The following is a 25,351-nucleotide window of genomic DNA, read 5'->3' on the forward strand; positions in this document are numbered from 1 at the left end:
AAACCAGACCTCTGTTTCTCTGGAGTCTCTGACTCCTGGTTCAACCTGGTTGGACTGGTGTGATTTAGCTCCGAAGCCTGCACTGAGTGTACTGAGATTTAGGCTGTTTTGTATGAATTTGACTAATTGCTGCAGAGTTTTGTGGGTCTGTTCTAGGAGCTGGGAGAAGGGCTGAAGTTTGGGACCCACCTCATGTCTGGCTCCACGCTGACCTGGCCTTGCTGTCCCTTGATGTGGGGAGCTCTTCCAGAGCACCCACGGGACGCTGCCTGGGAGGTTACCAGTGTCTAGGCATGTGCCAGCTCCATGGAAAAAACATTTCCATGCTTTAACACTTCCTGGCACTCTCTGGAGAAGCCACCTCGTGGGGTGTGGACCCCCTCCCTGGCACAGAGCAGGGTGTCCCTGGGGTGGGGACAGAGGATGGGTGTCCTCTAGCCACCTCCTCCTCTTCTCTCCTCTGACACATGCTGGTACAACCTGACTTGGGCAGCCCACCAAGACCCTTCTGGCCCCAAGAGCTGGACAGGGACCTTGTGGAGCCACTCAAAGTTTGGTGGCAAGCACAACCTGGTCTCAGCTGTGAAATGGTTGGAGGTTGGCCCCATCCTGGTCCTTCTTATCCCTCCATATCCTCAGCAAGAGGGATGCTCATCTGATCATGGTGGTCCTACCTGGCCTTAAATTCATGGGGTCAATAGAACGGGCCAATTGCCATCATCATCCTCCCTTTGAAAGCCTGTTAATCTCCTGGAGGAGCATGAAGTGAGCTCAGGCTAAATAGAAAGTAGCTCTGCGTCCCGATTATTACTATTATGGCTTTTCCTAATCCATCAGAGATGTGTTGGAGGGGTTTTGGGCTCTGCCGATGGCACTGCGGGATTTGGTGGGGGAGCAGGAGGCTTTTTGCTTTGGGTGGCTGGGTTTGCTTTCTGCTGCTGGAAGGACTGACAAAGCCAGGAGAGAAAGGAAAATCTCTTGGGGTGCCACGGCCCGGTCGAGACCTCACAGGGACAACTTCCCCTAAAATCTCCTGGATGGAGTGGAGCCATCCCAAAGGAGGACACTGCACCGCAGGCTGGAGGAGGTCCCCTCCCTGACCACAACCACCAGGATGATGTTGGTGCACCTGCATCAGCGTTCTCTTGGTGGCACCCAGATGCCACTGACCCACACGGGGCTGCTCCGTGGTGCCCATGGCAAGTTCCTGCCCTTCCTGAGGGGTGGGGAGGTTCTGGATGCAGTCCCAGGCCATGGAGAGGACGCCAGCGCCCACCTGCCCTGTTGCCAAAGCAATCAGCTGCTCCATGCTCAAGGCTACTGCACACTTCCCATCCACCACTCCCCATCCCCTGCAGAGGTGTCCTAAATTACCAACCCCATCCCGATCCCCTTCCCCTCCAGCTTGGAGATGTGTGGCCCAAACCCTCGAGCCAGGGAAACATTAAATCCCCCATCAAAGCGTCTCTGTGGTGCCTCTGCACTGGGAAAAAACTCCAACCACACTTTGTGTGAGCACACAGATATTTCTGCAGGAGCACTGGGCCCTCTCCAGCCAGGCTACAGGACACCCAGTCACTCTGACCCCCTCTCTGTGCTGTGGGTGCTCCTCATTGCACCCAGGACTGATGCCATATTTTCAGTGCCCTCCACAATGCCAGAGGGACCCACCATCCCCTCTCTGTCCACCTCCTTGGTTTGGAAGGGGCCTGGAAAACAGTCTCCAAGGCAGAGCAGAGTGGACTGTGACACCAGTTCTCCCAGTGCTGGCGGTGCTTCTCCCACCAGCAGCACCCACAGGGCTGGTGCCTCGGCCAGGGCCCCTCACCCCGAGCAAACCCCGGGGTCAAGGTCAGGAGCGATTTTACAAACCATGCCCAGTTTTCTCCCTTTCTGGAAAATCCTATTGCACATCATCCAGACGCCTCCTGGTGCCGGTGGGTCGCGGGTGCTGAGCTGGCTCTGCTCCCCCCATCCTGACCCTGGGGCAGGGGGACAGGGACAGGGCACCCCCATTTGGGATCAGCAGCTACCACGACCCGCTCTCCTACCTCCCGGAGCTCCTTGGCCACCTCCTTGAGCTCCTGTAAGATGCCTTCCAGTTGCCCGATCACCATTTTCATCCGGCTCCGGATCCTTTCCCGTTCACAATTACTCTTGCTGCTGCTACAATTGCTGCTGCTGCTGCTGGGGTGGTCACTGGGCTGCCTGTCCTGGCAGGTCTGGGAGTCCATCCTTCCCTACCAGCCTCGGTTCCCGGCCCCAACGGCTCTGTCCATCCTGCTCCCCCCTAGCCGGGTGGCCTGGCGTCCGCGCAGCCCCTCTCGGCCGGGGAGCTTTCAACATCTTAACGTTCCCCTGCCTCCAAGGAAGTCCCAGCCGCACGCTCGCCTCCCTGCGAGGTCGGGGGGCTCTGGTTCGGAGCGGGGAGCGGGGTCGGGATGCAGCATGCAGAGTCGGGAATGCTGCGGAGGGGACTCAGCCGGTGGCCGCGGGAAGGTGTGAGGTGGCCATGGGGTGAGCAGAGGGAGGAGGAGGAGGAGGAGGAAGAGGAGGAAGAGTCCCTTGGATGTCCCAGGAAGCTAAAATCCAATGGCTCACGCCTTGCCTGCTCCCCGACGCCGGGGAGGGGAATGCAGGGCTGAGTGTCCCCGGGGAGCGACGCTTCTCCCCACGTCGGGCCCTCGCTCCGGGGTCTGCGGCTCCAGCGCTGGGGGGTTGTGGTGGGGGGGTCTCCCAGCTGAGCACAGGTGTCCTGGGGAGACCAGGGTCCCCTCCTGCAAGGACAGACAGATAACGTGAGGGAGCCATCCCTTCTGGAGCCAGGAAGGTGGTGGTGGGGCTCTGCCCACTCCCACCTTGCCTTGATCTCAGCCCCGGCACGAGGACAAGCCCCCAGGTACCCCCAGAGCAGCTCCCCCTAATTGAGTGGGGACAGGACGGAGCCTGACGCTGTCCCCCTCCTTTTGCCCTCCCCGCTTCCCCACAGTTTGAGACCTGGAGAATGGGGGCACAGTGGGGTCTCGCAGAGCCAGATGGATGGATAGAGGGACAGACAGACAGGCAGCCGTGCGGCTCAGGAACTCACCGTCGCGATCCAGAACCTCCTTGGCTCCAGTCCAAGCTCGTCCTTGTCCTTTTTTTCCCCCCTTCTCCTTTCCTTACTTCCTCCCCCTCCTCCTCCTCTTTCTCCTCCCTCAGGGCTTTTCCGTGGCACAAGAGGAGTCCGGGGGCCACTTTCCTTCGGTTGCTGTTGGAAGGGGTGAGACGTTACCGGAGGTGACAGCCCGCCGGGGCGGGGGGACGGGGACACGCGTCCCGGGAGACTCATCTGCTTGCGGGGGGGTGTCGGGCAGCCTCCTCCCACCCGGGGCCCATCCCACCATCATTCTCCTCCCGGCTTGGTTCAAACCCCAACCCCGCCTCGGCCGAGCAGGGGGGAAAACCCACCTTGGCCCCAAATGTCCCCCCTTCCCCCGGGGAGGGGGAAAGCAGCACGGGCGGAGGCGGAGTGAGGTGGGGGGGGCGCGTCCCCTCAGCTCGGGGGTACGCACAGGGAGGGGGAGTCCCGGCATGCTCCCATCTCCATCCCCGGTACCCGCATCCTCCATCCCCCCTGCTCCCATCCTTCAGCCCTGGTACCCGCATCCTTCAGCCCTGGTACCCGCATCCTCCGGGGCGCCGGGGATGGAGGATGTCGGTATCCGCAGCTTCCATCCCCGCTACCTGCATCCTCCATCCCTGCCGCTCTCATCCTCCATCCCCGGAGCCCGCATCCTCCTTCCCCTCTCCCCGCATCCTCCATCCCCGGAGCCCGCGTCCTCCATCCCCGCTCCCCGCATCCAACTGCCCGCATCCCCTCCGCTCCTCCCTCCCTCTCTCCCTCCCTCTCCCCCTCTGCCCTCCCTCCGGTGCCCCCGCACCCCGCACCCCCGCGCAGTGCCCCCGGGACCGACCGGCGGCGGTGCGGCTCAGGGCCGGCGGTCCCCGGGCGCCGGGCGGCGGAGCGGGCGGGCGGCGCCCGGCGCCCCGGCAGAGCCATGGGGCGGGCGAGCGCGGGTGGGCGCCCCGGCCCCGGCCCGGCCGCAGCCTCCCCGCGGCTCCCGGTTCGCTCGCCCCGGCGGCTGCTGTGTCAGAGAAAGGGGCTGAGCCTCCGCCGGGCGGGGGGGGCTTAAAGGGACCGGGAGCCCCGTTGCACGGGGGGCGGCGCCGGGGGAAACTGAGGCAGCGCCGGGGGTCCCTTGCTGGGGAGGAAGGGAGTCGTGCCTCGGTTTCCCCGCTCTGTCCCCCCCGCTTCAAATAACAGGCTCGTTAAGGCTGGTTCCTTCTGAATGCAAAATGCCCCTCCCCTGGCCCTTGGGTCGTATTTGGGGCCAGTTTCTGCAGGATCTGTAAAAACCCACCAGGGATGCGGGAGCATCATCCCAGCAAAGATCCCTGGATGGGAGGAAAACAACAACTATGGGTTTGTACGTGAATGTGTGCGGGGGGAGGCGGGGGGCTGGTCTGGTCTAGGGAGGAACCCCAAGGAGGGGAGGGATTTGCTCCAAAGCGGTGATCCAGCCTGGGGAAATCCATCCAGTTCAGCAGCAGTGGGAGCAAGGAGAGATTCCTGTCCTGGAGCTGAGCGGTGACGATAGGTGGCAATCCCAGGTCTGCCAGCGGCGAGGCGGCGGGTGCGCATTTATGTTATTTATTGCCTCCTACTGGGAATGTTCAAAAGTGCTGAACACACTTTTTGGCGTGGACCCGAACTGACTCATCCTTCAGCTTGTGAAGAGCTGATGCTTTGGGGGCTCTTCTGATTCCCGCAGAACATCCCGGTGGGAATCCGGGGATGGCAGGAGTGCCAAGGTGTGTGGTGGGTGATGGCGAGCAGTCCCTCACTGCACAGATTTATTGGAATCATTTTTTCCAGGGTAATCATATGGGAAGTTTTCAGCAGGAATCTCCTCCAATATTTTGCACCTGAAGCTCAGCCAGGGACAACACGGCCACCTGGGTCCCCCATGGCCACCACATTCCCCCTGCTTCCCCCAATAGCAAGTCAATGCCAGCTCGAGCTCTGCCTCATCCCAGAAATCAGCAGGGATACTGGGACAGCGATCTGGGGAAAGAGTGGAGGTTGTAAAACTCAGGGAGAGGTGCTGCTTCTGGGAAGTCCAGTGGTGATGCGGGACCAGGTGGGAAAATACATTGAATGATGTGGGGCAGAGGAGCAGCTGAACACGCTCCCATGGGGGATAAAATGAGCGGCTGAGGTGTGGACTGAGGAGGAAACACAGCTCCATCCATGACCTGCTCTTCCCCTCTCCCAGCTGTGGTGGGCACCAGCAGCCCAGGGAGTTTTGGTCCCAGCCAGGTTGGTAAAAGATACTCAGAAATATCCATGGTCAGCACTGGAGAGTGTGGGTACTGCCCAAAAACCTCCTGTCCGTGGTGGTGGAGCTAAAGCAGCCAAAATGGCCCTGCAGGGATGTCCAGAGCCTCCAGTGTGGGGTCAGAGCCCCAAGCTGCATCTCCTACAACCTGAAATCCTCTGGACAGTGTCTTGAGGATGTGAAACAAAGGGATGCAGTGAGGGATGTCCCTCCCACCAAGGGGATGGAAAGGCTCAGCCTCTACGAGACACCTGACAAGCCAAGCCCACAGCACACCTCACCCTTCACTCCTGCTTTCCTTTGCTCCAAAGCCCTGGATGGACATTCCCATGCTTCCCCTCCTGCCTTGATCTTGCTGTGAATGCCACCGTGCCTCCAGCTGCTTGGTGGAGGAAGAATAGGAAGAAGGTGGAGTTTTCCTTTTAAAATTTATTTTCTGCTTCTATGTGCTGCTTTGCAAAGCCTGGATTCCCCCTCTGAAGAACCTGGAGAATGACACAGGATGCTTCTTCCCACCTGTGCATCACAGCCTGGATTTGGGAGTCATGGCCCACCCTGCTCTCAGCTCTCATCGCCCTTGTGACTGATCCATGTTCTCCATCTCCCTGCCAGATCCAATCCTGTCCCATGCCACCTTCCTCAGGGTTTCCCAGAGGATTTGGGGGGGATCCCCAAATGCTGCCCAGCCTTGGTACCCCACTGGTGGAGGTTTCCCCATGGGAAGGACACGGCTGGAGCGCGATGGGGAGAGAGGAGTGGCTTTATTCCCACCCCCTAATCTCTCTCCCTCCCTCATTCTCCAATCTTTATTTATGCTTTTTGTCAGATCTGATTTACTGGGGATTTTCCCGTTCCAACAGGAAAACTGCTGGGAGGGGATTTCTCTGCAAGGCTTTCGGGCTCACAGGCATTTTATTTGGCAGGGTCGTGCCAGGCTGGTTCTTGCAGGGTGGCTCTTGGCTCAGCAAGGCTTAACGTGGGACCCCCAAGGTGGGGGGTCCCCTCTGGCCCCCCAGACCCCCCTGGTGGCCCTGGCCTGGAGCTGGTCCCCATTGTCATGCTGCTGGCAGGTGCCCTTTGCTGCTGAGCTGCTGATGTATCGCTTCCCTGCCGTGACTCACTGGCACAGATCTAATTTCTAATTAAATAGCGATTCTTTCCAGAGCCATTTATTTCTGTTTCTTTTGTATTTTGATTGGAGTGTCAGTCAGTTTTTCACCAGTTTGTCAATTCCTCTTTCCCTGAAGATTAGCAAGGAGAGAGATGTGAGAATACAGAAATATGTGTTAGCAACGCCGAGCCCGGGAGCGCCTTGGGCCCCGGGAAAAACCTGAGGAGAACCACGGGGGGAAATCAAGGAGGAGACAGAAAATAATCCCAGAAAAAGCCTGTTGAGAGCAATGTTTCAAAATCTATTTTTTTTCCCCCCTCTCTATCACCCTTCCCTGGCAGACCCAAAAGTCCTATCCTGCTGCCTTCCGGGAGAAATCCCATGGGATGCTCACGGTGAACCAGCCTTCTCCTGGATGGACTTTATCCTTAGGTTAAAGGAAACATGGGATGTGAGAATTAACCTCTGAGACGTTCCCAAACCTTCATGCTCAGCACATGGTCTGGGGGGGAAGGGGCCTCCCCTCCCTGCTGGGGGTCTCAGCTCCCCCCAGGGCTGGGGGGAAAGCAAAATCCTCCCATCCACTGAGAATTAGGGATTTTTTGGTGAGATGGTCCTTGATGGGCTCTTGGGGAGAGGCTTAATCAATTCTTCACCAGAAGATCTTGGCAGCTCCAGCTCTGCCTGGTATGTGGGCATTGCCCTCAACACCACATTCCAGCTCAAAGCCACACCACAGAGGGCCCAAATCCCAAATTCCCTGTGTTGGCTCATCCCAGCGAGAGCAGCACCCCTGCATTTCAAATCCCAGCCTGGCCGTGGTGAGGGTGGGGAATAAAAACTGCCTCTGGTGCTGAGCAGTGATGGCTTTGCTGAGCCGACGTGCTCAGGCCACGTGTTGCAGCCGGGTGATTTCAGGTCGACTTGTTGCTTTTAAGCGGGTAGGAAGGAAAAAAAGCCTATTAAAGTGGAGTGACAGCACGGGCGTGACCTGTAAAACCATCGGCTCCGGGGGGGAACGGGACCCGGGGAAATCCACAACTGCTTTCCAAAGAGGCTTGGAAAATTACAGACTGCTCCTACCCTGAGAAAATGGTTATATTTTAATTAGTTTGTGTGTCTGGGTGGAAAATGTTGTGTCCCACCACGTGGGGCTCTTGGCCTGTGATAGGCTGGCTTGTATAAAACACTGGAGGAAATCACGACCCCATCCCAAAAAACTCCAAAGGCACCCAACCTCCCTCCCCAGGTGGGATGTATTTGGGCTAAAAGCCCTGGGAAGGGCGGGAGCATCAGCATCGAAGATTTCAAGGGGGCTCAGTGTCTATTTAAAGGGCTCAGAGGGAGGGGGTTCTTTCTGGAGCTGGGGATTTTGGCAAGGGGAGGTTGTCTCTGTGGAAGCTGTGGAGGAGCTGGTACGGGTGAGTAGGGAAGAACCCCAAAATGGGGCTCTTCTCCCCAGGATTTTGTCCTTTGGGATTCTCTCCTCATTTCCTAATTCTTCAGAGCTGTGAGGTTTGGGCTGTTTGGAGCTGCTTTAATGAAGATTTTTGATGTTAGTGGAGTCTCTGGCTGCTGCAAGGCTGGGATGGGGATGGATTTGGGGTTCTTTCCATGGCCAGGGCAGCTAAAAACCAGGTGGAAATGCTGCTCTTCTCCTTAATATTAGAAAAACTCAGTCTCAGATGGAGACACCCACTGTGGGATTAATCCCTCAGTTGGATGGCTGGAGCTGGGAGCGTCCTGTCACAGTCAGTGGGTCTGGGTGTCTCCGGGTTCAGGCAGACAGATCCAATCCCTTGTGGCAGGAAAAATCGATGTGGCTTCGTGCCCTCATTAATTCCTCATCGGGGCCAGTGCTGGGTTTGCATTGAAGTATGAAATGAAGTGGGCAGGGAGGAGGGAGAGCAAATATTAACGTTCTTAATGGCCTTTTGTTTTACCAGCAAACCCACTATTAATCACCTCGGCGAGGGGAGCAGAGTCTCCTCAGGGATGGCTTATCCCTGCAAATGGCACTGGGAATCAGGAGGGGAGACCTCAGAGCAGCTGTGCTGGTGTTGGAGCAGGGAGTGACTGTGAGGTCTGGGGGTGCCCTAAAAGGGCAGCCTTAAAAATGCACACTTTTGGCTTGGCTGGAGAGGTCGAGGTGCCTGCTGGAGGGGAAGATGCTCCAGTGGAGACTAAAATCTCCTGGATGATGCTTCCTGTGGAGCTGGCAGGTGGCACCAATGCTCCGTGCCTCAGTTTCCCTTTGCTCTCTGTGCTTGGGCTCAAAGTGCTCCAGGAGGGCAAGGAAGGGATTTGGAGCCTGGTGGGCAGCAGGAGGGTGGCACCAGGGATTGGGTTGAGGAAAAACTCTCCCGGTCCTTACTCTGGGATCAGAGTTGAGCCCCTGGAAAGCGCCTGCTGGGATCGAGGATCACAGCACCTTCTCTGCCACCCTCAGCTTGTCTGTAACTGTCAGACTGGGAGTCTGGTGTGACATTTTTAAGTGGAAGCCTTTCCTAGAGATGCTGGTTGGAAGTGTGGCTCGGCGTGGTTTGTGCTGTGCTGGGGCTGCTGGCTGGGAGCACTGGGAGGTACCAGGGATGCAGCCAGGCTGGATTTGGAGGAGCCCCAGCAGCCTCCAAGAGCTCTGGGCCAGCGCTGGGGCTCAGCAGCGGATTTTTCCAGCTGCTTTTCCAAAAAACCTCTGTCCGTATAAATGCTGAAGGGAAAAATAAGCTTTTTCCCCCAAAGCTCTGGAAGAGGGTTTTCCAGCTTCCCTTGCACTTTCCTTTCCCTTCGAGGGATGCAGTGTCAGCAGTGATGTTCTGGGAGCGAAATGCTGATTTGGCCCAAAACTGCATCGTTTTTCCCCCCCTATTTGACACCTGCCAGGACGATTATGCCCGAGTAGGATGGTACTGGGGCAGGAGATGTCCTTGGGAGCTCTTGGCTCCAGCCTGTCCTCGGGAGACCCTCTGCAAGGAGAATGCCAAGCAGATGGGCCCGACCTGCGCCAAGGGGACCTTGTGCTAATCTCATTCCCGCTTGTTGCAGAGCTCCTGCCTGCAGGATTAGGCCAATTCCTCGGGCTTCATTTACATTTTTAAAAGCCTTGTCCGTGACCTTATCCAAGTTTCTGGCTCTCATCCGTCTTCTGTGGTTCTGTGGACACCAAGCTGTGCTGTCGAGGGCCCGGAGATGCGCCAGCATGGACAGGCTGGGGAGGTGGATATAAGTAGGAAGGATAAAATCAGTTTTTGTCAGAAGGATAAAATTAGGGGTTTAGGACTGATTTTGGAGTTTAGGATTTTAGGAGTTAAGATTATGAGGGTTTAGGATGAAGATTTTTCTGGAGCAAATGCAAGTGATGCTCACTGAGATCCTTGGATTTAGGGATTTCTTGATGTTCCCTGGTAACTTCACCCTAGATCCCATTTGGCTCCTTGCTTTTTGGATTGCTGAAGTGCTGGGATGTGGAATCTGAATTTCCAGATGCTGTCTGTGACCATCACAAGGGCTGGATGTAATTACAACAACGTTTCCATCTGGGCTGGGATATCGGTGTTAAACCCAGGAATGGGAGAGCTGAGCCCTGGCAGGGGACAGGTGACCTTGTTTGTGTTGCATGGGAAGGTTTCCATTTCAAATTCTTCCTGATTTATGGTGTATAAGGATAGATAATTAATCAGGGAGACCTCTGGCCCCAGAGTTTGGGGGGGGCAGAGCTGACTGTGGACACAGGAAGGTGGCCATTTCTGGGGCAGGATTTAGGGCTGGGGACAAATTCTGCCCCTTTGGGCCACCATCTCCTTCTCATCTCACTGCTCAGAAGCTGTTTCTACCTACTTAAAATTATTAGTATTAATGGAGTTGGCTACTCCTCCAGCCCCGTGGTGTCTGGTGCAGCCTGTGGTGCTCCAGTTGTGATTCCCCAGTTAGCCAAAACATGAATTTCTATCAAAATTCCTTTCAAAGTAAACTTTTTTTTTTTTAAAGCAAAATCACAGGGAATTTCCAAATGCAAATCTCCTTTTCTGTGGCAGCAACGTGTTTAAATGCTGCAGTGAAACAGCACTGGCATCCTCCAGGCACAAACAACTCCCTGAAACTTGGATAAAGGCATGGAAATTCGGGGGTTGCCAAGCATTCTGGGGGGGGGTTTTGGGCTGTTTTTTTTTCTTTTCCTGGAAAACTTGGGCTGTCTCTGCTCCAGGGCCCTGCTTAGCACGGTGAATTTGCAAATGAAAATCCTTTGAGCTCAATAACAACACAGGGTTTTGTGCCTTGGGGCTGGATGAGCCCATTAATGTGATGTGTGAAGGGCTGTTAAAACCCCAAAACGTTGCTGGTGCTGATGTTTTTGGGGGGCAGATGTATTAAATCTGCTTGGTTTCACAGCAGGATTTTATCAGTGGTAGACAGAACTGCCCAAAACAGGGAAATCCATGTCGTAACGTGGTTTTTCATGTAATTTCCCTTGATTACTCTTGCCCAGGTAACCTTGTAGTTAAAATAAAGCATGTTCTGCCCAGGCTGGGGGCTGGACAAGGGCAGGAAGCCCAGTACAGCCTCAGACAAGACAACAGAGAACCTTCCCTGCCGCATGGGTGACTTTTTAAAGGCCAGGAGTGGCTTAAAAACAACTCAAAATCTTCTTTTTTCTCCTCCTTGTGCTGCCAACTGATGCCACGGCCTGGTCTGTGCCCGCTTGGGGCACCTCAGGCCGGGCTGGGGGGAATTTAGGGTGAAATCTCCTGGAGGAGGGAGGATTTCAGCAGCGTGGGGTTTCCATGACGACCTGCACAACATCCCAGGAGCCAGGACCACACACGTGCACACCCCAAGATGGAACTACCTGGGAAACTGGGGGGGGGGGGGGGGAGCAGCTCCAGCTTTGCTGAGTCACTCCTGCCTCGTATTTATAGGCTCTGGCAGAGCTCTCTTTGGGATGCTAATGATATATTTTGTTAATCAGAGGCCACAGCAGAGTTTCTTGCCTCCTAATTCCCAGGCTGTGGGACTGGATAAATAAACCCAAGGCAGAAAAAAAAGCTAAGCATTGCCCCAAAATCTCCTGTGAACTGGTGGGGAGGAGGAAAGGGCTTGTGCATCCCTGTGGGATTGGGGCTGTGACTCTGGAGAAGCCCCTTTTTGATGCTGCAGGGTTTGCATGTTGGCCTTCACTGTGTGGCAGCCCGTGGATGCATCCAACCTGGAAAACCAGACCAAACTTTGGAATTTATTCCTTCAAAGCTGGCAAGATGCTCCTTACCCTGATGTTCCTTCCCTTGGGTCACCCCTTGCTCTTGTCCCAGCTGCCACCTTTTCTGATGCCACCAGGAGGTGACTGCCACAGGACAGGGATTTCAATGGTTTTTATTAATGCTTTAGAGCAGTTTTGCATAAAATATCCTCCAGCTGAATAATTTTAAATGGACTTTAGTGAGATGCTAATGGGTTTTCACAGTTGATGAAATTAAGGCCATGTTCCTTCAAACCTTGAGGAGCTGACTTTGAAGTGCTTCTGCTTTTTTTTTTGGTCTTGCCGATTTTTCCAAAATTCCTCCTCTGGTTGATGGTTTCTTTCCTTTTCTTTTCTTTCTTTTTTTTTTTTTTTTTTTTTTTTTTTTTTGTTAAAAAGTGTTCTTTTTGGTGTCCCCTGCCCTTATGGGGTGCTCCTAGGCAGGGTCTGTGAGGGAAAAAGCATTCCTTTAGAAGGAGATGCAGGAGCTGGGTTGGAGCGGAAACATCCACCAACCTGGTGGAAAGACATTTGTAACCTACAGAAGTTTGGGATTTCCAGATTTCTTAGAGCTCAGATTTCAAGAGCTTAGAAAATGAAGGTGAGTGGGGTCCTGTCCCCATTCCCCAGGATTATTGGGGAAGAAGTGAGCTTTAGATGTCCATCCCCTTGTCTCCTGCTCTGATTCTTGCCTTGGGTTTTCCGCTCCTCCAGCAGCACATCCTTCCTCCCATCTACTCTCGAGCCTTAATCCTCATGTGGATGTGGTTACACTGAATTTTTACATCCTCTTTGTTGATTTGAAAGCAAAAGTTGGCATTCCTGGGACCAAGTGAGCTGCTTGGGGGTGCAGGAGTTGTCTCAAAGCCTTTCTTACTCCAGCGGAGGGCAGGCTGAGCCAGATGAGCAGATCCAGAATCTGTGGCCTCTTCTCCCTCTCATTCCCCCTTCTTGCACCTCTCCAGGGAGAAATGGAGACCTTGCAGGGCACGGGACATCCCAAAGGGCTGTGTCTGTCCATCTGGGAACTTCCCAGCTGCTTCCTCACTGTAGTCATTCAGAGTTTTCAAAGTCATCTGCTGCGTGTTCCAGCTTTGGGCTCCTCTCCCTGTTCAGGAGCCTTTTGAGATGATAGGCTGAACAAAATCCAGTTGGCTGCTTCTGGGCTTTGGGGGGAAAGTAGACATAAATAATTCTGTGACTGATTTATTTTTGCTGAAAGGTCCTGGAAGGGGTGGGAGGTGGGAAGGCTGCTGTGGAAAAGGGCTCTGAACCTTGTGACTTGGCTCTCGGTGGGCTCGGAGGGGATCTGTTCCTCCTCGTGAGCCGGAACGCCCTCGATGAAAATGCCAAGGATTTAAATCTTCAGAACTTGGAAAGGATTAGACAAATTTTCCTCAAACCTCCTTTTCTGTGTGTGCCATGCCCGGAACTTCAGACAGCACCACTTTAGTCACACAGTTCAACCTTCCTGACTCCAGGATCTTTGCTGCAAGGCTTGGATTAACCATCTCTCCCTGCCTTGCTCCCTCTCTTCTTACTGAGCCAAATGCTTAAGCCTAGAAGCAACTGCAATATATTTATTTATTCCCTTAAAATTCATGGGAAAAATAGGATGGATTGTTTACAAGAGCACCCCATAAACTCCCATTGCATCTCCTGGAGGGGCACAACTGGATGTGGGATCCCACCCTCCCATGGGATTTGGGTGCTGTTTGGAGGTGAGGGCTGAACACTGACTGCAGATTCCCATCTCACCAGGGTTTTCTTCCCTCATTTTTACCCCTGAGACTCCCACCTTTAGCCCTTCCTGCCCAGCTCTAGAAACGGAGATGAGGGTACTGGGACCAGGAGGGAGGGTTGGATTTATTTTGGAGGCATGTTTGCCAAGTGGGAAACCCCAGGGATGCTGTGGCTGCAGGAGCAGGAACACCACAGCCTCTTGTTGGACCCCAGTTCCAGGACTAGGGTTGATCCAGCTACTTTTGTGTGCTCCCTGGGGCATCCAAAAAATGAGTGTACAGTTACTTTGCAAATCCAACAGCGCAGAGATGTCCCAAAAAGCCACCCCACCCCTCACTGAGTGGGATTTGTGTCTGAGACTCCTCAAACTTGTTTTGTGCAAGGAAGTGGGAAAAAGATTGGAAGAGATGGGAGCTCAGAGGTGGAGGAGGAGCCCTGGGGACATGTGCCAACCCAGAGGTCAAAGCTTGAAATGTCTCCTTGCCCATCTCTTGCCCCTGTGGTAGCTCTGGATGCTCCTCCCTGCTCAAAGTGTCCTGGGAAAAGATGCCCCAAGAAAGGATCTTCCCTGATACCCAAAAGTGGTCAAAACCTTCAGCCCTGGTGACGTATCCCAAAATGAGTGTCTGGGATGGGCTCTGGAAGGAGAGAGAAATCAGGCTGTTTGTCCCCAGCAGTGTCCTCTGGTGAGCTCAGGGGTGAGGAAATGCATTAGGAAAGGCAAACTGGGATATTTTTCCCTTCTCCAACTCCCTTGTTTCTGTTACCAAAAAAAAAAAAAAGAAAACCAGGTATTTTTAGAACCTTATTCAGCATCTCTAAAAGGTGACCAGCCCAGGCTGTGCCGTCGCTCCTGGAATAATGCTGCCATGTGGGAATTACCTCCAGCTTCTGGGATCAGCATCTGTCCTGAGATGAAACCAGGCACGAGGGCTTAAAATAGCTTTGAGAGGGTTATGTCATCCCACTAGGAAACAACAGAGAAGGAGGGGGGGGGGAAAGTCCCAAACTCCATGACCTCCGTAACTTCGTGCCTCCAGCCCCGACTCCTCCAATGGAGATTCCCTGAGCCTGTATCCCTGTCTCTCTGCACATCCCTTTTATTTATCCTGAGGTGATGCTTTCCCTGTTCTGGAAAGATGCAGTGGGACAGCAAGAAATGAGTGTGCTGGGTGGGAAGGGGAGGAATTGACATAAAACGGGCCTATAAAATATCTACTGATATCCCCAGTATTTCCTAATGTTTCCCAGTTTCTGCTGCTGGGTGCATAAAAGTGTAAATTTTTACAGGTTTTTTCCTATCCAGAGACACTCAATCTGTCTCTTTTCTTTATTTAGTGCTTTCTGATGGGTGTTCAGAGGTGGATGGATTTTTCCAGCCTGGGACAGATGCTGAACCGGCTGTCCTGCTCTCCTGGGATTTCAGAGGGCACATTTCCTCACTGCTAAAGAAGTTTAGAGTAACTTTAAGTGATTTTTAAGCGGCATTAAAATGGATTTTAAGTGGTAGAAGACACTTCCTGCTGGCAGCTGGAGCTTAGGTGGGAGGGGAGCGGCTGGAGCATGGCATGAACTGGGATCTGAGCTATGATGTGGCATCTTGAGGGATGCAAGGACAACCAGACCAACAATCCATCTTCTTGTCCCGGTTCTGAGCTTGCACAAGTGCCGAGTGCAGGTCCTGGCAGCTCTGTTGGGTTTGTGGTCCCTGGGCATGGATTTTGCATTGCTGCAGGATGGAGTTGGAGGAGCAGCAGTGGGAGCAGGACCAGGCTGCCCTGGGCTGTGGCAAGCAGTGAGTGTCCCCTCTGCTCTGCTGCTCTATTTTTAACATGATTTGGGCTTTCTGTTGCGTTTGTGAGCTCTTCAGTCCTCAGAAGGAGCACTGCACCTCCTTTATTTAACTTCATTTGCTCCTTCCCTGTGCTACATCCAAGGGCCAGCCCTGCTGAGCCATGAAGGCTTCCAGAGCTGGAACTGGGTCCCCAGGAGACACCACAAGGTGCAACATCACCCCATTGCCACCTTCTTAAGTTATCAGCACAAGGCTAAGGCAGAGCAAATAAAACCTTTGCTCCTAAGCCGTGTTTTCCAGTTGCTGGGCTGTGACTTGTGTCTGTGGCAGCAGCTTTAGGCGAAGGAGAGGTTGTGAACAGGTCTTGAAATTATTTTTTTTTTTTTTTTGGTAGCTTTCCTGACCCAAAAAGCTCCAGGCTTTCCCCTGCTCTTTACCTTGAAGTGTGTATCCTCCACCTGCTTATTACAAGGATAAAAGGAGGAAAAAAACCCCATATTTTGGGGGGCAGAGGCTCGTTCCCTAAATGCCCGAGGGCTCAGCATCGTGGGGTGTTTGGCTGCTCTGTTTCCTCCTCGTTTGCAGGTGGAATATACATCAACATTTTCAGGAAGGGGAAAGCTGAGCCGTGGTTGGGGGGGGGTTGTTTGGAGTTGTCCGAGCGGATCAGAGCGTCGTGTTCTCCTTTTCCCTTTGAACAGATCTCTCTCATCGTGCTGCTGCAGCATTAAATAAAAAAATAGAGCCCAACCAAACGCCTTTTCAAAGGAAACAATCACCTCGTGTGGTTCCCACCTCGGGAAGGAGCTTGTTCCCTTTCTTTCCCAAGTAAATGCCAGTGAAAACAGCCTGTTCCCCCCCGGAACAGTGTTTCCCAGCAGGAATATGTACAGACAGGAGGATTTTTTAGCTGGCTTTTTATCAGGGTGAGTTAAATTCTGTGGAAAATGTCACCTTATGTGACTTTGCAAGGTCTGGCCAGGCTGGCGGTGCCAGGGAGCCAAGCCAAGCCCTTGGATGTGCCTGCTGGGTAATGTCACCTGGGTGGAGTGACCTTGGCTCCGGTGCCGGCAGGTCCCTGTGTGGGACACACTGCTGGCCTGGCTCAGGCAAAGACTGGGACACCAGCAGGCTAAAAAAGCAAGTTTGGATGGAAAAGTACCTTTGGTTTCCTTCTGGGTTTGAGCAGGAGGGGGAAGGATGCTGATGAGTGTGGGCAGTGTCCTTTGATCAAATCAGGATGTCTCGGGTGTATCGGGGACGGCTGAACACGCTTTGGAGGGTGGTTCTGTGCTCTTTTCCCCTCAGCAAAGCTGAAACCTGCTTGCTGGCAGGTGAAAATGTAAGATCAGCACCTTCTTTCCCCTGGGGAAATGGTGTTTCATCCCGTGCTGGCAGGAGCTGAGGCTCTGGAGACCCTCCTGTGCATTAAAGGCTGGGGGTTGGATCAACACCTTCCTCCTGGAGACTTGGACTGCAGCTCAGCTCAGGCTCAGCCAGGATGGGGGGTTTGGTCAGTGAGGGTGTGTGGACAGCAGCAGAGGCTTCAAGTGCTGCTTTGTGGCCCTTTGAAGCAGCATCTGATGGTTCATGGGGAGACCAAGCTGGGTTTTGGTGCCCAAATCGTCTCAGGAACCACCTTCTGTTCTGTGCTGTCCCTCCCCATCTCAGCGACTGTGGCTGCTTTCCACAGCCCCACGAGCCAGCTAAGACCTTGTGGGATCTCTTCTGTGGATTGAGGCAGTCAAGGAGGTTAAACCAGAGGTTTTTGATCGTGTATTTCTTGGATTATCTGATTGCCAAGTGGCCCAGCAGCAAAGCCTCTCATTGAGTTATAAGGGTTTTTGTAGGGCCTCAGGGTTGCTCCAAGCTTGGGCTGGAGTTTGATCCTGAGTGATGAGAAGTGGGACAGGCTGGGGCTGGATGTAGAAATCAGGGAAGATTATTTAGGACACGATTCTCTGCCAGCTTGGGAGTGAGGGGACAGCACCTGGGTGCTGGGGAAAATCTCCTTGTGGTTTCCCTGGTCCTCTGGCTGCTGCTGCTGGCTCAGGTGGGTATTTGGCCAGACCCCAAACAACCACCATGTAGGTCCTGAGTCCCCTGAGAATGTGAGGGCTGGGAAGAAGCAGAACATGGTGTACTCTGACTGCTGATGGTGAGATCCTGGGGACTGGGCAAAGGGATGAGCAACTGCTGCATTTTTGAGGCTCCAAACGAGGTCTCATCCCTCCCCTCTGCCCGAGCCCTCCTTTAATGGGAACATGCAGTGAAACAAGAGTTGTTAAAACTCTCCTTGGCCAGGGCTTTTGATCAGGGAAGTATTAATTACATTCAAAAGCGGAGGAGAAGGACTAATGAAGGGGAGATCAAAGGGAAGGGGGAGCAGGCAGAGTGTGGAAGTGGAGCTCACCGTGGGGGCTGCTCTGCAGGGACCTGCCCCAGCAGCTGCCGAGGAGGTCCTTGTGCTGCTCGGACTGTTGGAGGTGGTGGGGCATCCACCAGAGGCTGATCTCCACCAGGCAGCCCTCCCTGGAGTGACCTTGGCTGCCAGCCATGCAAATCATGGGATCAGAGGAGTGGTGATTAATGATTTAGCTGGGGAAGGGCACGAGGCTTTGCAGCTCGTGGCCCAGAAACACGATGTTGGTGCTGGGGAAGTTGTGCAGCCCGTGAGCACTGGGCAGTGCCCTGGGGAGAGAGAGGACCAGGGGACTGGGGAGGGGTTAAGTGAAAAGACAATATTGGCACAAGAATAAATAGGAAAAACCCCAATGGAGATGTATTTATGTTGGAAAGAGGGGAAAAACTGTACAGAGGGTGGATGGACTGGCAAACACGAAGCCACCACGATGGAGAGATGGTCTTGGGGGTGATTCCTCGTCGCTGGGAGGGGGTGCTGCCTGATAATTCATTTGCTACTTGATGGGATAAAAATGCAAATATTTGCCTGGATGAATTGTGTGTGGCCATGGGAGCTGGTTGAATAATGAAGTGCTTGCATGCAGATGTTTTATCCACTAGCTGGCAGGAGGTATGAGTGGTGTAACCCATTGGGGAAGATGGTGTGACCAGCAATGGGAGCTCCTGGAGCCATGTGGGAAAATACTGATGGAATCATAGGGTCAGGGAACGGCCTGAGCTGGAAGGGACCTTAAAGATCATCTTGTTCCACCCCCTGCCATGGGCAGGGACACCTTCCTCTATCCCGGGTTGCTCCAAGCCCTGTCCAACCTGGCCTTGGACACTTCCAGGGATGGAGCAGCCACAGCTTCTCTGGCCAACCTGGGCCAGGGCCTCACCACTCTCACAGGGAAGGATTTCTTCCCTATGTTCCATCTAACCCTGCCCTCTGGCAGTGGGAAGCCATTCCCCCTTGGCCTGTCCCCCCAGCCCGTTGTCAATAGTCTCTCTCCATCCTGTCAGCTCCCTTCAGGTACTGGAAGGCCACAATTAGGTCGCCCCAGAGCCTTCTCTTCTCCAGGCTGAACAATCCCAATTCTCTCAGCCTTTCCTCATGGCAGAGGTGCTCCATTCCTCTGATGATCTTGGTAGCTTCTTCTGGACTCTGTCCAGCAGCTCCACCTCCTTGTGCTTGTTGTTCCCCAGAGCTGGAGGCAGCTCTGCAGGGGGGTCTCACCTGAGGGGGCAGAGGGGCAGAACCCCCCCTCCTGTGCTGCCCCCGCTGGGGGATCAGGCCAGCACATGGGGGGTTCTGAGCTGGACCCTGTCCAGCCTCTCTTCCACCAGCACCCCCAAGTCCTTCTCCCCAAGCCTGCTCTCAATCCATCCCCTCCCCAGCCTGGATTGATCCCAGGGGTTGCCCCAGCCCAGAGGCAGCACCAGTACTTGCCTGGGTCATCTCCAAGTGTAGGACTTCACCTCCTGTAGATGCCCACCACCCCTTCCCCAGCCCTGGCTCTGCCATCCCAGGTGTCTCATGCCTGAAGGAACCCTTTCCACCCTCCTTGCCCCTTCCTCCCCCTCGCTTTTCCCCTTCCATCCCTCCTGACCCCTCTTTGCCTTTAACGGGACCGAAGCTCCTCCTTGCTGTGCCTTCAGCAGTTTGTTGTCTCGGGCAGGCAGGATTCCCCCAGGAGCTGGATATTTTTAGTGCCCAATATTGTTTTAATCATAGTGAAGAGTGCTGCCTGGCAAATATTATTTTGGGAAGTGCAAAATTAACGATCCTGCTGTCAAGGAAGAATCGGATGGCAGCTAATGAGTTTGGAAGCACGAGCTGGGTGGAGGATCTGCCACGGGATTAAAGCAGCTTTGAATTTTTCCCTCTTCCATGAAAACTTTGTCCACCTTTTGTGCCATGGGCTCTTTTTCAGAGGTAGATAACCCTGGTCCTTTTTGTGCAATGTGGTTAGTACGTGCCTGGGCTCCCTGGTGACTTCCTTCACCAGCTGTTCCCCCGTGTGCCCTGTGGGAATTATCTGGGGTCTCCTATTTGGCTTCACCATGGGGCAAAAGGTTGACCTGACCCTGCATCCCATGGGGATGAGCAGGGGGTGGATTTGCCCTCAGGGGGGTCTTTGGTTATTGGTGAGCTCTGCTCTGACAAGCTCTGGCTGAGTTGGTCTCCTCCACCTTTTGAGTCTCAGGAGGCTCTTCCAAAACGTTGGGCTGCTTTGTGTCCTGCATCCTGAGAGTTTTTCCATGTTGTGATTTCCAGGCTATTTTTGGATTCAAGGGTGAGGGTCTCAGCTGCCTTTGGCCTCTCACAGCCATGGTTCCTGCGTGTGGAGCAGGGGACAGTACATGGACAGGCAAAAAAAGGCAAAGATAAGGGTTTTAGTGGTGGTTTTGGGGCTTCTGTATCTTCTCCCCGATTATGTGTGGGTGGATGGTTGTGACTGGCTCTCAGCCAGCTCCAGACCTGCTTTTCTTCCAGGAATTTCTCTTTCTTTTCTACCCAGCTACTGATTTTTCTTGACAATTTGATGTGTCCCCCTGTACCTTCTCATCTCTGCTTCCTCTCTGGAACATCTTGTTTGAAGCAGGATTTACATCTTGCTGTGAAAAGGGGGTGCTGAATGTTACCAGCTGAATGTTACACTCTGCTCTTGGAGATTGCTCCTCTAATAATTTGCATGAATAGTTCTGTTTCTATTGCTCACATATGCAGGATTTGTTGGGACATTCCTGCTCTGGGGTTCAACACTGAGGCCCTGGCAGCAGGTTTCTCCTTTCAGACTTGGTGAATCTGAGCTTGGTTTGCACTGATTGCAGGTGCTCCACCTGTGACTGCAGATCCTTAGGGATGAACCTGCATCAGATGGTCATCCTCAGAGTTAGAGAAGCTACAGAGGGAACTGTGGTCACTGTGCCCCAGGAATGCTGCCCCAGAGCTCATCCTGGAGTCTTTTAGTTGAGCAAGAGGATCTGCACCCTGGGATTTGGGCTTTTTTAGCATTGGTTCCTCAGCTTTGGCTCGCAGAATCAATGAGACCTTGGAGACTGAGTCCAACCCATGACCCAACACCACTGTGCCATCCAGCCCATGGCCCCCAGTGCCACGTCCAGTCTTCCTTGAATGCCACCAGGGGCAGTGATGCCACCCCCTCCTTGGGCAGCCCATTCCAATGTCTAATCACCCTTTCTGTGAAGAAATTCTTCCTGATGTCCAACCTAAACGTTCCCTGCACAGCTTGAGACAATGTCCTCTCGTCCTGATGGGCTCCTTCCCGCCCAGAGAGTTTTGCATCTTCCCGTCTCAGCAATGGTGCTGGGAAAGTGTTGTGCTGGCCAAGGGCCTGGGGGAGCCTCACCCTGCCCTTGGAGACAAGGATGCTGTGCAATCCCATCCCAAAGGGATTTTTTGTTGTTTTCCTGTGTTCCATAGCCAGGGCTGGGGGGAAGGGGTTTTGCATTTCGAATACTGTGGCAGTTTTGGGCACTGCGACATGAGAAAGATATGAAGTCACTAGAGAGTGTCCAAAGGAGGGCAAAAAGGATGGGGAAGGACCTTGATTTGAAGCCCAGTGGAGGACACTGAGGGCACTTGGTGTGTTCAGCTGGAGAAGAAGAGACTGAGGGGAGACCTCACAGCAGTTACAACTTCCTTGTGAGGGGAAGAGGAGGGGCAGGCACTGAAGTTGTGTCAGGGGAAATTTAGGTTGGATATGAGGAAAAGGTTCTTCCCCCAGAGGGTGGTCGGGCACTGAACAGGCTCCCCAGGGCAGTGGGCACAGCACCAAGGCTGCCAGAGCTCAAGGAGCGTTTGGATGATCCTCTGGGGCACCTGATGTGACTGTTGGGGATGGTCCTGTGCAGGGCTGAGGGTTGGACTGGATGATCCTTGTGGGTCCCTTCCAGCTCAGTGTATTCTGTGATAATTGGTACATTAGCTCCAGAGCCCACTTGTGCCTCTGCTCGAGGCTTGTTGCTGAAGCAAAGCTCTTGCTGGGGAAATGAAGGGGTTTGACAGCCCTGAGGAGGGAGGCAGGGCCATCTGCCTGCAGCCCAGAGCTGCCTGCAAGTGAACAATTCCTCTGTGAACTTGTCCTGGTGCTTATTCTGGTCTCCACCCACTGCAAACCACCCTTCACCCCAGGCCACCAGCTCCTGGATATCTTCATGCCATTAACATGATGCTCTGGGCTTCTTTGCACCTCTCCTGGCATTGCCGAGATGTTTTGGAAGCAGGTGCTGGTTTCTCGATAGATGCAGTGTCAAATTTCTGAATTTCAGATATTTTTAGAGCACCCAGGCGATCTCTTTGCTTTTTAGAAGCATTTCTGGGCCACAGGCAGGTGTTTTCCCTGCAGATCCTCAACCCTTCCTCATCTGCCACCCTCCCCAGAGGCACGGAGGAGGCCAGCTTGCTCCAACAGATTGGAGGAGAACATTATTTATTTGTAAAGGTCCCTGGCTGCAGCAAGGAAGAGCAGGGAGTGACACTGGGGACTGGCACAGCACGGAGCCAGCTGGCATGGGATGCCCTGGAGCAAGAGCTGCTGGTGACAAATGACGTGATTTTGCAGAGTTTGGCTCTTTCTGAAGGAAAAAGCAGGACTTTGTGGTGGTCCCTGTGGTCCCTTTGAGCTGGGAAGCTAGGCTGGGTGTGTGGTGAGGCCTGGCTGCTCTTGGAGCCCATGGTGGGATCAGGGAATTGGGATCTACTCTTGGCTTGACCATTAGTCCCTGTCTACCCTTGTGATGTGTCCTTGTGTCCTTAGGTTAACCTGCCTGCTGGGAGGATGGGAGGAGGATTTGGGAATGAGAGCTCCCACAGCACTGCATGGATTTGAGGGGTGGGGGCCTCCTGAGCTGTGCTCTGCAGTCCCATCTCAGCGCAGGTCACCTGCTGTGCCCAGCTCCAAGCACCTGGTGCCTTCAAGGAACTTTGAGCCACCAACCCAACACCCTCCACCTTGTCTGACAAGCTCTGTGAAGCATCACTTGCCAGATTTATTCTGCTCCTGAGAGCACTGGTGTCTCCAGAGACCAGTGGGATTCAGTCCAAAGGACCCTACGGATACGGTGACTGATGGAGGGAGGATCCACCTGGAGCGAGACGACTGGAATTGCAGTGTGGTTGTGAGTGAAGGATTGTCTGGAGTCCTCATGCCGAGGACACCTCCTGCAGGTGGTTGAGCATCTCTTTAGGTCTAGGCCTTGCTCTTTCCTGGGCTTTTAAACTTCAAGCTAGAGAGAAGAAAGGATTGGATTTATGAAGCTGCCCCTACTAAGTGACCCTCAACTTCCTGGTTTACGAACCACCTCTTTACAGACAGCCCAGCTCTTCACCAAGCTGAATCAAAGCTGGATGTCTTAGTGTTTATTGGCATGATTTAGGGTGCTGCAGCTTCCTATCAAAACATGTGGCTGTTGGTGCAGGGAACCTATTCAATCCTTCACTCTTGGAGAGTCTCTCCTGTGCCACCTTCCACGTTTTTCTCCGAGGTTGGTGACTCCAGGAGCTCTGAGCGTGTGGGTTCGGGTGTCTGGGGTCACAGAACGAGCTGCTCCACGCTCCTGCATTTCCGAGGTAGGGTGGAACTCACCTCTTGCCCCCTGGTAATGACATTTCACAAGGTGATGTTACATCCAGGTGGTTAAACAGAGGGTATTTGAGTTGCAAAATGAAGGTGGGTCACAGCAGCACCTGCTGCCCTTCCTGTGGGGGAAGATTTCCGCTTTGCTGGGAGGCCACGGAAACAAACCCACCCTTGGAGATACCACCCTGCTCCCCCACCTGCAGCCAAGCATCATCTCCAGGCATCAGAGGGGAAGGTTTGCAACCAAAGCCATGGCTCAGGTCCTGGATCTGGAGACGAGACTCATTTTCCTGGAGATGGCACGGAGCTGGGGTGGACGCTCCGTGCCGGGCAGATGGAAGGCAGAGCTGCCGGGGATGTGCTGTTGGTCCCCAGGGAATGACGCCGCGGGTGGCAATGGGCCAGTTGGTTGTGTAGGTGCCCACTGGCTCTGCAGACACTTCTAGCTCATCCAAAAAACTGCAGTTGCAGAAGCACCCTTTGCTGCTGGCCTCTCCCTTTCCAGGGGCAAACCGGGGCGAATGGCTCTTCTCCAATTTCCAGTCGGACCGAAGCACTCCGAGCCCAGCAAACTGTGCACAAAACAACTTCTCCGGGGAGAAAAACACTTATTTTCCCACCCGAAATACATATCTCTGGCTAATGCTAATTGCATATCTGTGAATAATGCTAATTGCACGCAACCTCTGGGAAGACATATGTGGATAATAATACCTCGGTCTTCAAACATCCTCTTCAGAAACCTCATGAATATGACTCAAATGCCTCAATTTCGTCCCTTTAAACACTCCCCGCTCTATCACGAGGCCAACGAGCGCGGCGGGGGGCGGAGGAGCCTCTTTCCAGCGGGCGATGTAGGTCGTGCTCCAGTTTTTCTTTCTCCAACAAGCAGCTGTGGGACCTTCCTCCTCTCAAACCTCTTCATGCCCAGATCCAGGAGTGCAGCGCCATGGCTGATGGCATCAAGCCGTGGTCTCACCAGTGGAGAAGGGCTGGAGCTCGCTGAGAACCTTCTTCAGCCCGTGGATGTAGATATTGGTGCTGGACAGATGTTGGGCTTGGAAGGCTTGGCCACGAAAGCTGGGTTTTTGGGTCAATATGGGAAGAGGGGTTGGGGGGTAAGTATCCCTTCTGAGGGCTGCTTCTATGCTGAGGGGTGGGACCACGAGCGTGTGGCCCTCTGGGTGGCCTCTGTTTGTCCCACGTGTGTCTCTCCAACTCAAGAGATTTGCTTTTCTAGATGTTCTCCAGGACCTTCCAGAAACGAAGCTCCCCGTTTTGGTGCTCCCCAGCCCCGTCTCTCCGTGCCCCCCAGCTCCCAGGGATGCTCGGGGAGGTCCCTCCTCACCCCTGTGGTCCCTTCCTGGCCGGGTGACCCCTCCGTGGCAGTCCCGGGGGGACGTACGGCTCGTTCCTGGGAATCTGGCTGTCTCCAAGGCTGGTAAATATAGCTCCAGCAAGAGCATGTCTGCATGCGTGTGACAGTCTGTGCAGCCAAGCTCTATTTTTAGGAGTGCTGGCAGAGGACACACACACGGATCTAATCACAGCTTCTCCCAGGCAAATGTTCCCTTTCTCTGGCTTTCAAGCCATGCTTATCAATTTCCTCCGCATTGTTTCCTTCCCTTCTTCTGTGACATGACAACCTGCTCTGGGGAGGAGGGAGAAAACAAGCTGTGATGGGAAAGAAAATTGGGAGTGGGGAGATATCTGGGCGGGAGCAGCGTCTGCCACCCTCCCCCTCTCCCCCCCCACCCCCAAATTCAGGAATGCTCTTCCAGCCAACAGCCCCATCCTCATGGGTGGGCTTGGGGGGTGCTCCAGGGGCTTCGTAGCCCCTGGGACAGCTGGGTGGAAAGGCAGGGAGCGCTGGAATGTCCCCAAGCCACCCAGGTTTGCTTTATAGGGTGACAGAGGAAGAGCACGGAGCAGGGAGGAAGGCTGAGTGACAAAAGCCACATCCTTCAGGCTGGGCTTCAGTGCCTTTGGCAGGAAGGGGCTGTTAATTTTTTAAGGCTTGTAGGATGTCCAGCTTTTCCTTGGTGTGTTTTCCTCTTGGCACGGCCCTCCAGGGAGGGA

General features: G+C 54.1%; 1 protein-coding gene across 2 annotated transcripts; it reads right to left on the reverse strand.

Moving 5' to 3' along the window:
* Positions 1 to 2,337: 2,337 nt before the first annotated feature.
* INSYN1 (inhibitory synaptic factor 1) lies at positions 2,338 to 3,819 on the reverse strand. 2 transcript variants are annotated; one of them, XM_029958739.1, is made up of 3 exons: positions 3,451 to 3,819; positions 3,089 to 3,250; positions 2,338 to 2,777 (listed from the first exon to the last, which is right to left on the reverse strand). In XM_029958739.1, the coding sequence occupies exons 1-3, from the start codon at positions 3,646 to 3,648 to the stop codon at positions 2,598 to 2,600; spliced, it is 540 nt and encodes a 179-aa protein (XP_029814599.1). In that variant the 5' UTR covers positions 3,649 to 3,819; the 3' UTR covers positions 2,338 to 2,597. The 2 variants fall into 2 exon arrangements, with proteins under 2 accessions (XP_029814599.1, XP_029814600.1); XM_029958740.1 differs by having other exon boundaries at positions 3,727 to 3,745.
* Between the last annotated feature and the right edge of the window lie 21,532 nt (positions 3,820 to 25,351).

This window comes from Manacus vitellinus, unplaced genomic scaffold (genome assembly GCF_001715985.3).
Source record: "Manacus vitellinus isolate BGI_N305 unplaced genomic scaffold, ASM171598v3 scaffold_16_pilon, whole genome shotgun sequence".
NCBI lineage: Eukaryota > Metazoa > Chordata > Aves > Passeriformes > Pipridae > Manacus > Manacus vitellinus.

Coding starts and splice junctions, on each gene's coding strand:
- INSYN1 (XM_029958739.1), bottom strand. CDS start 3,648: ATGCGGGTACCAGGGCTGAAGGATGGGAGCAGGGGGGATGGAGGATGC. Junction 3,251..3,450: donor GGGGGACATTTGGGGCCAAG/GTGGGTTTTCCC, acceptor CCCTTCCAACAG/CAACCGAAGGAAAGTGGCCC. Junction 2,778..3,088: donor GGAGGTTCTGGATCGCGACG/GTGAGTTCCTGA, acceptor CTGTCCTTGCAG/GAGGGGACCCTGGTCTCCCC.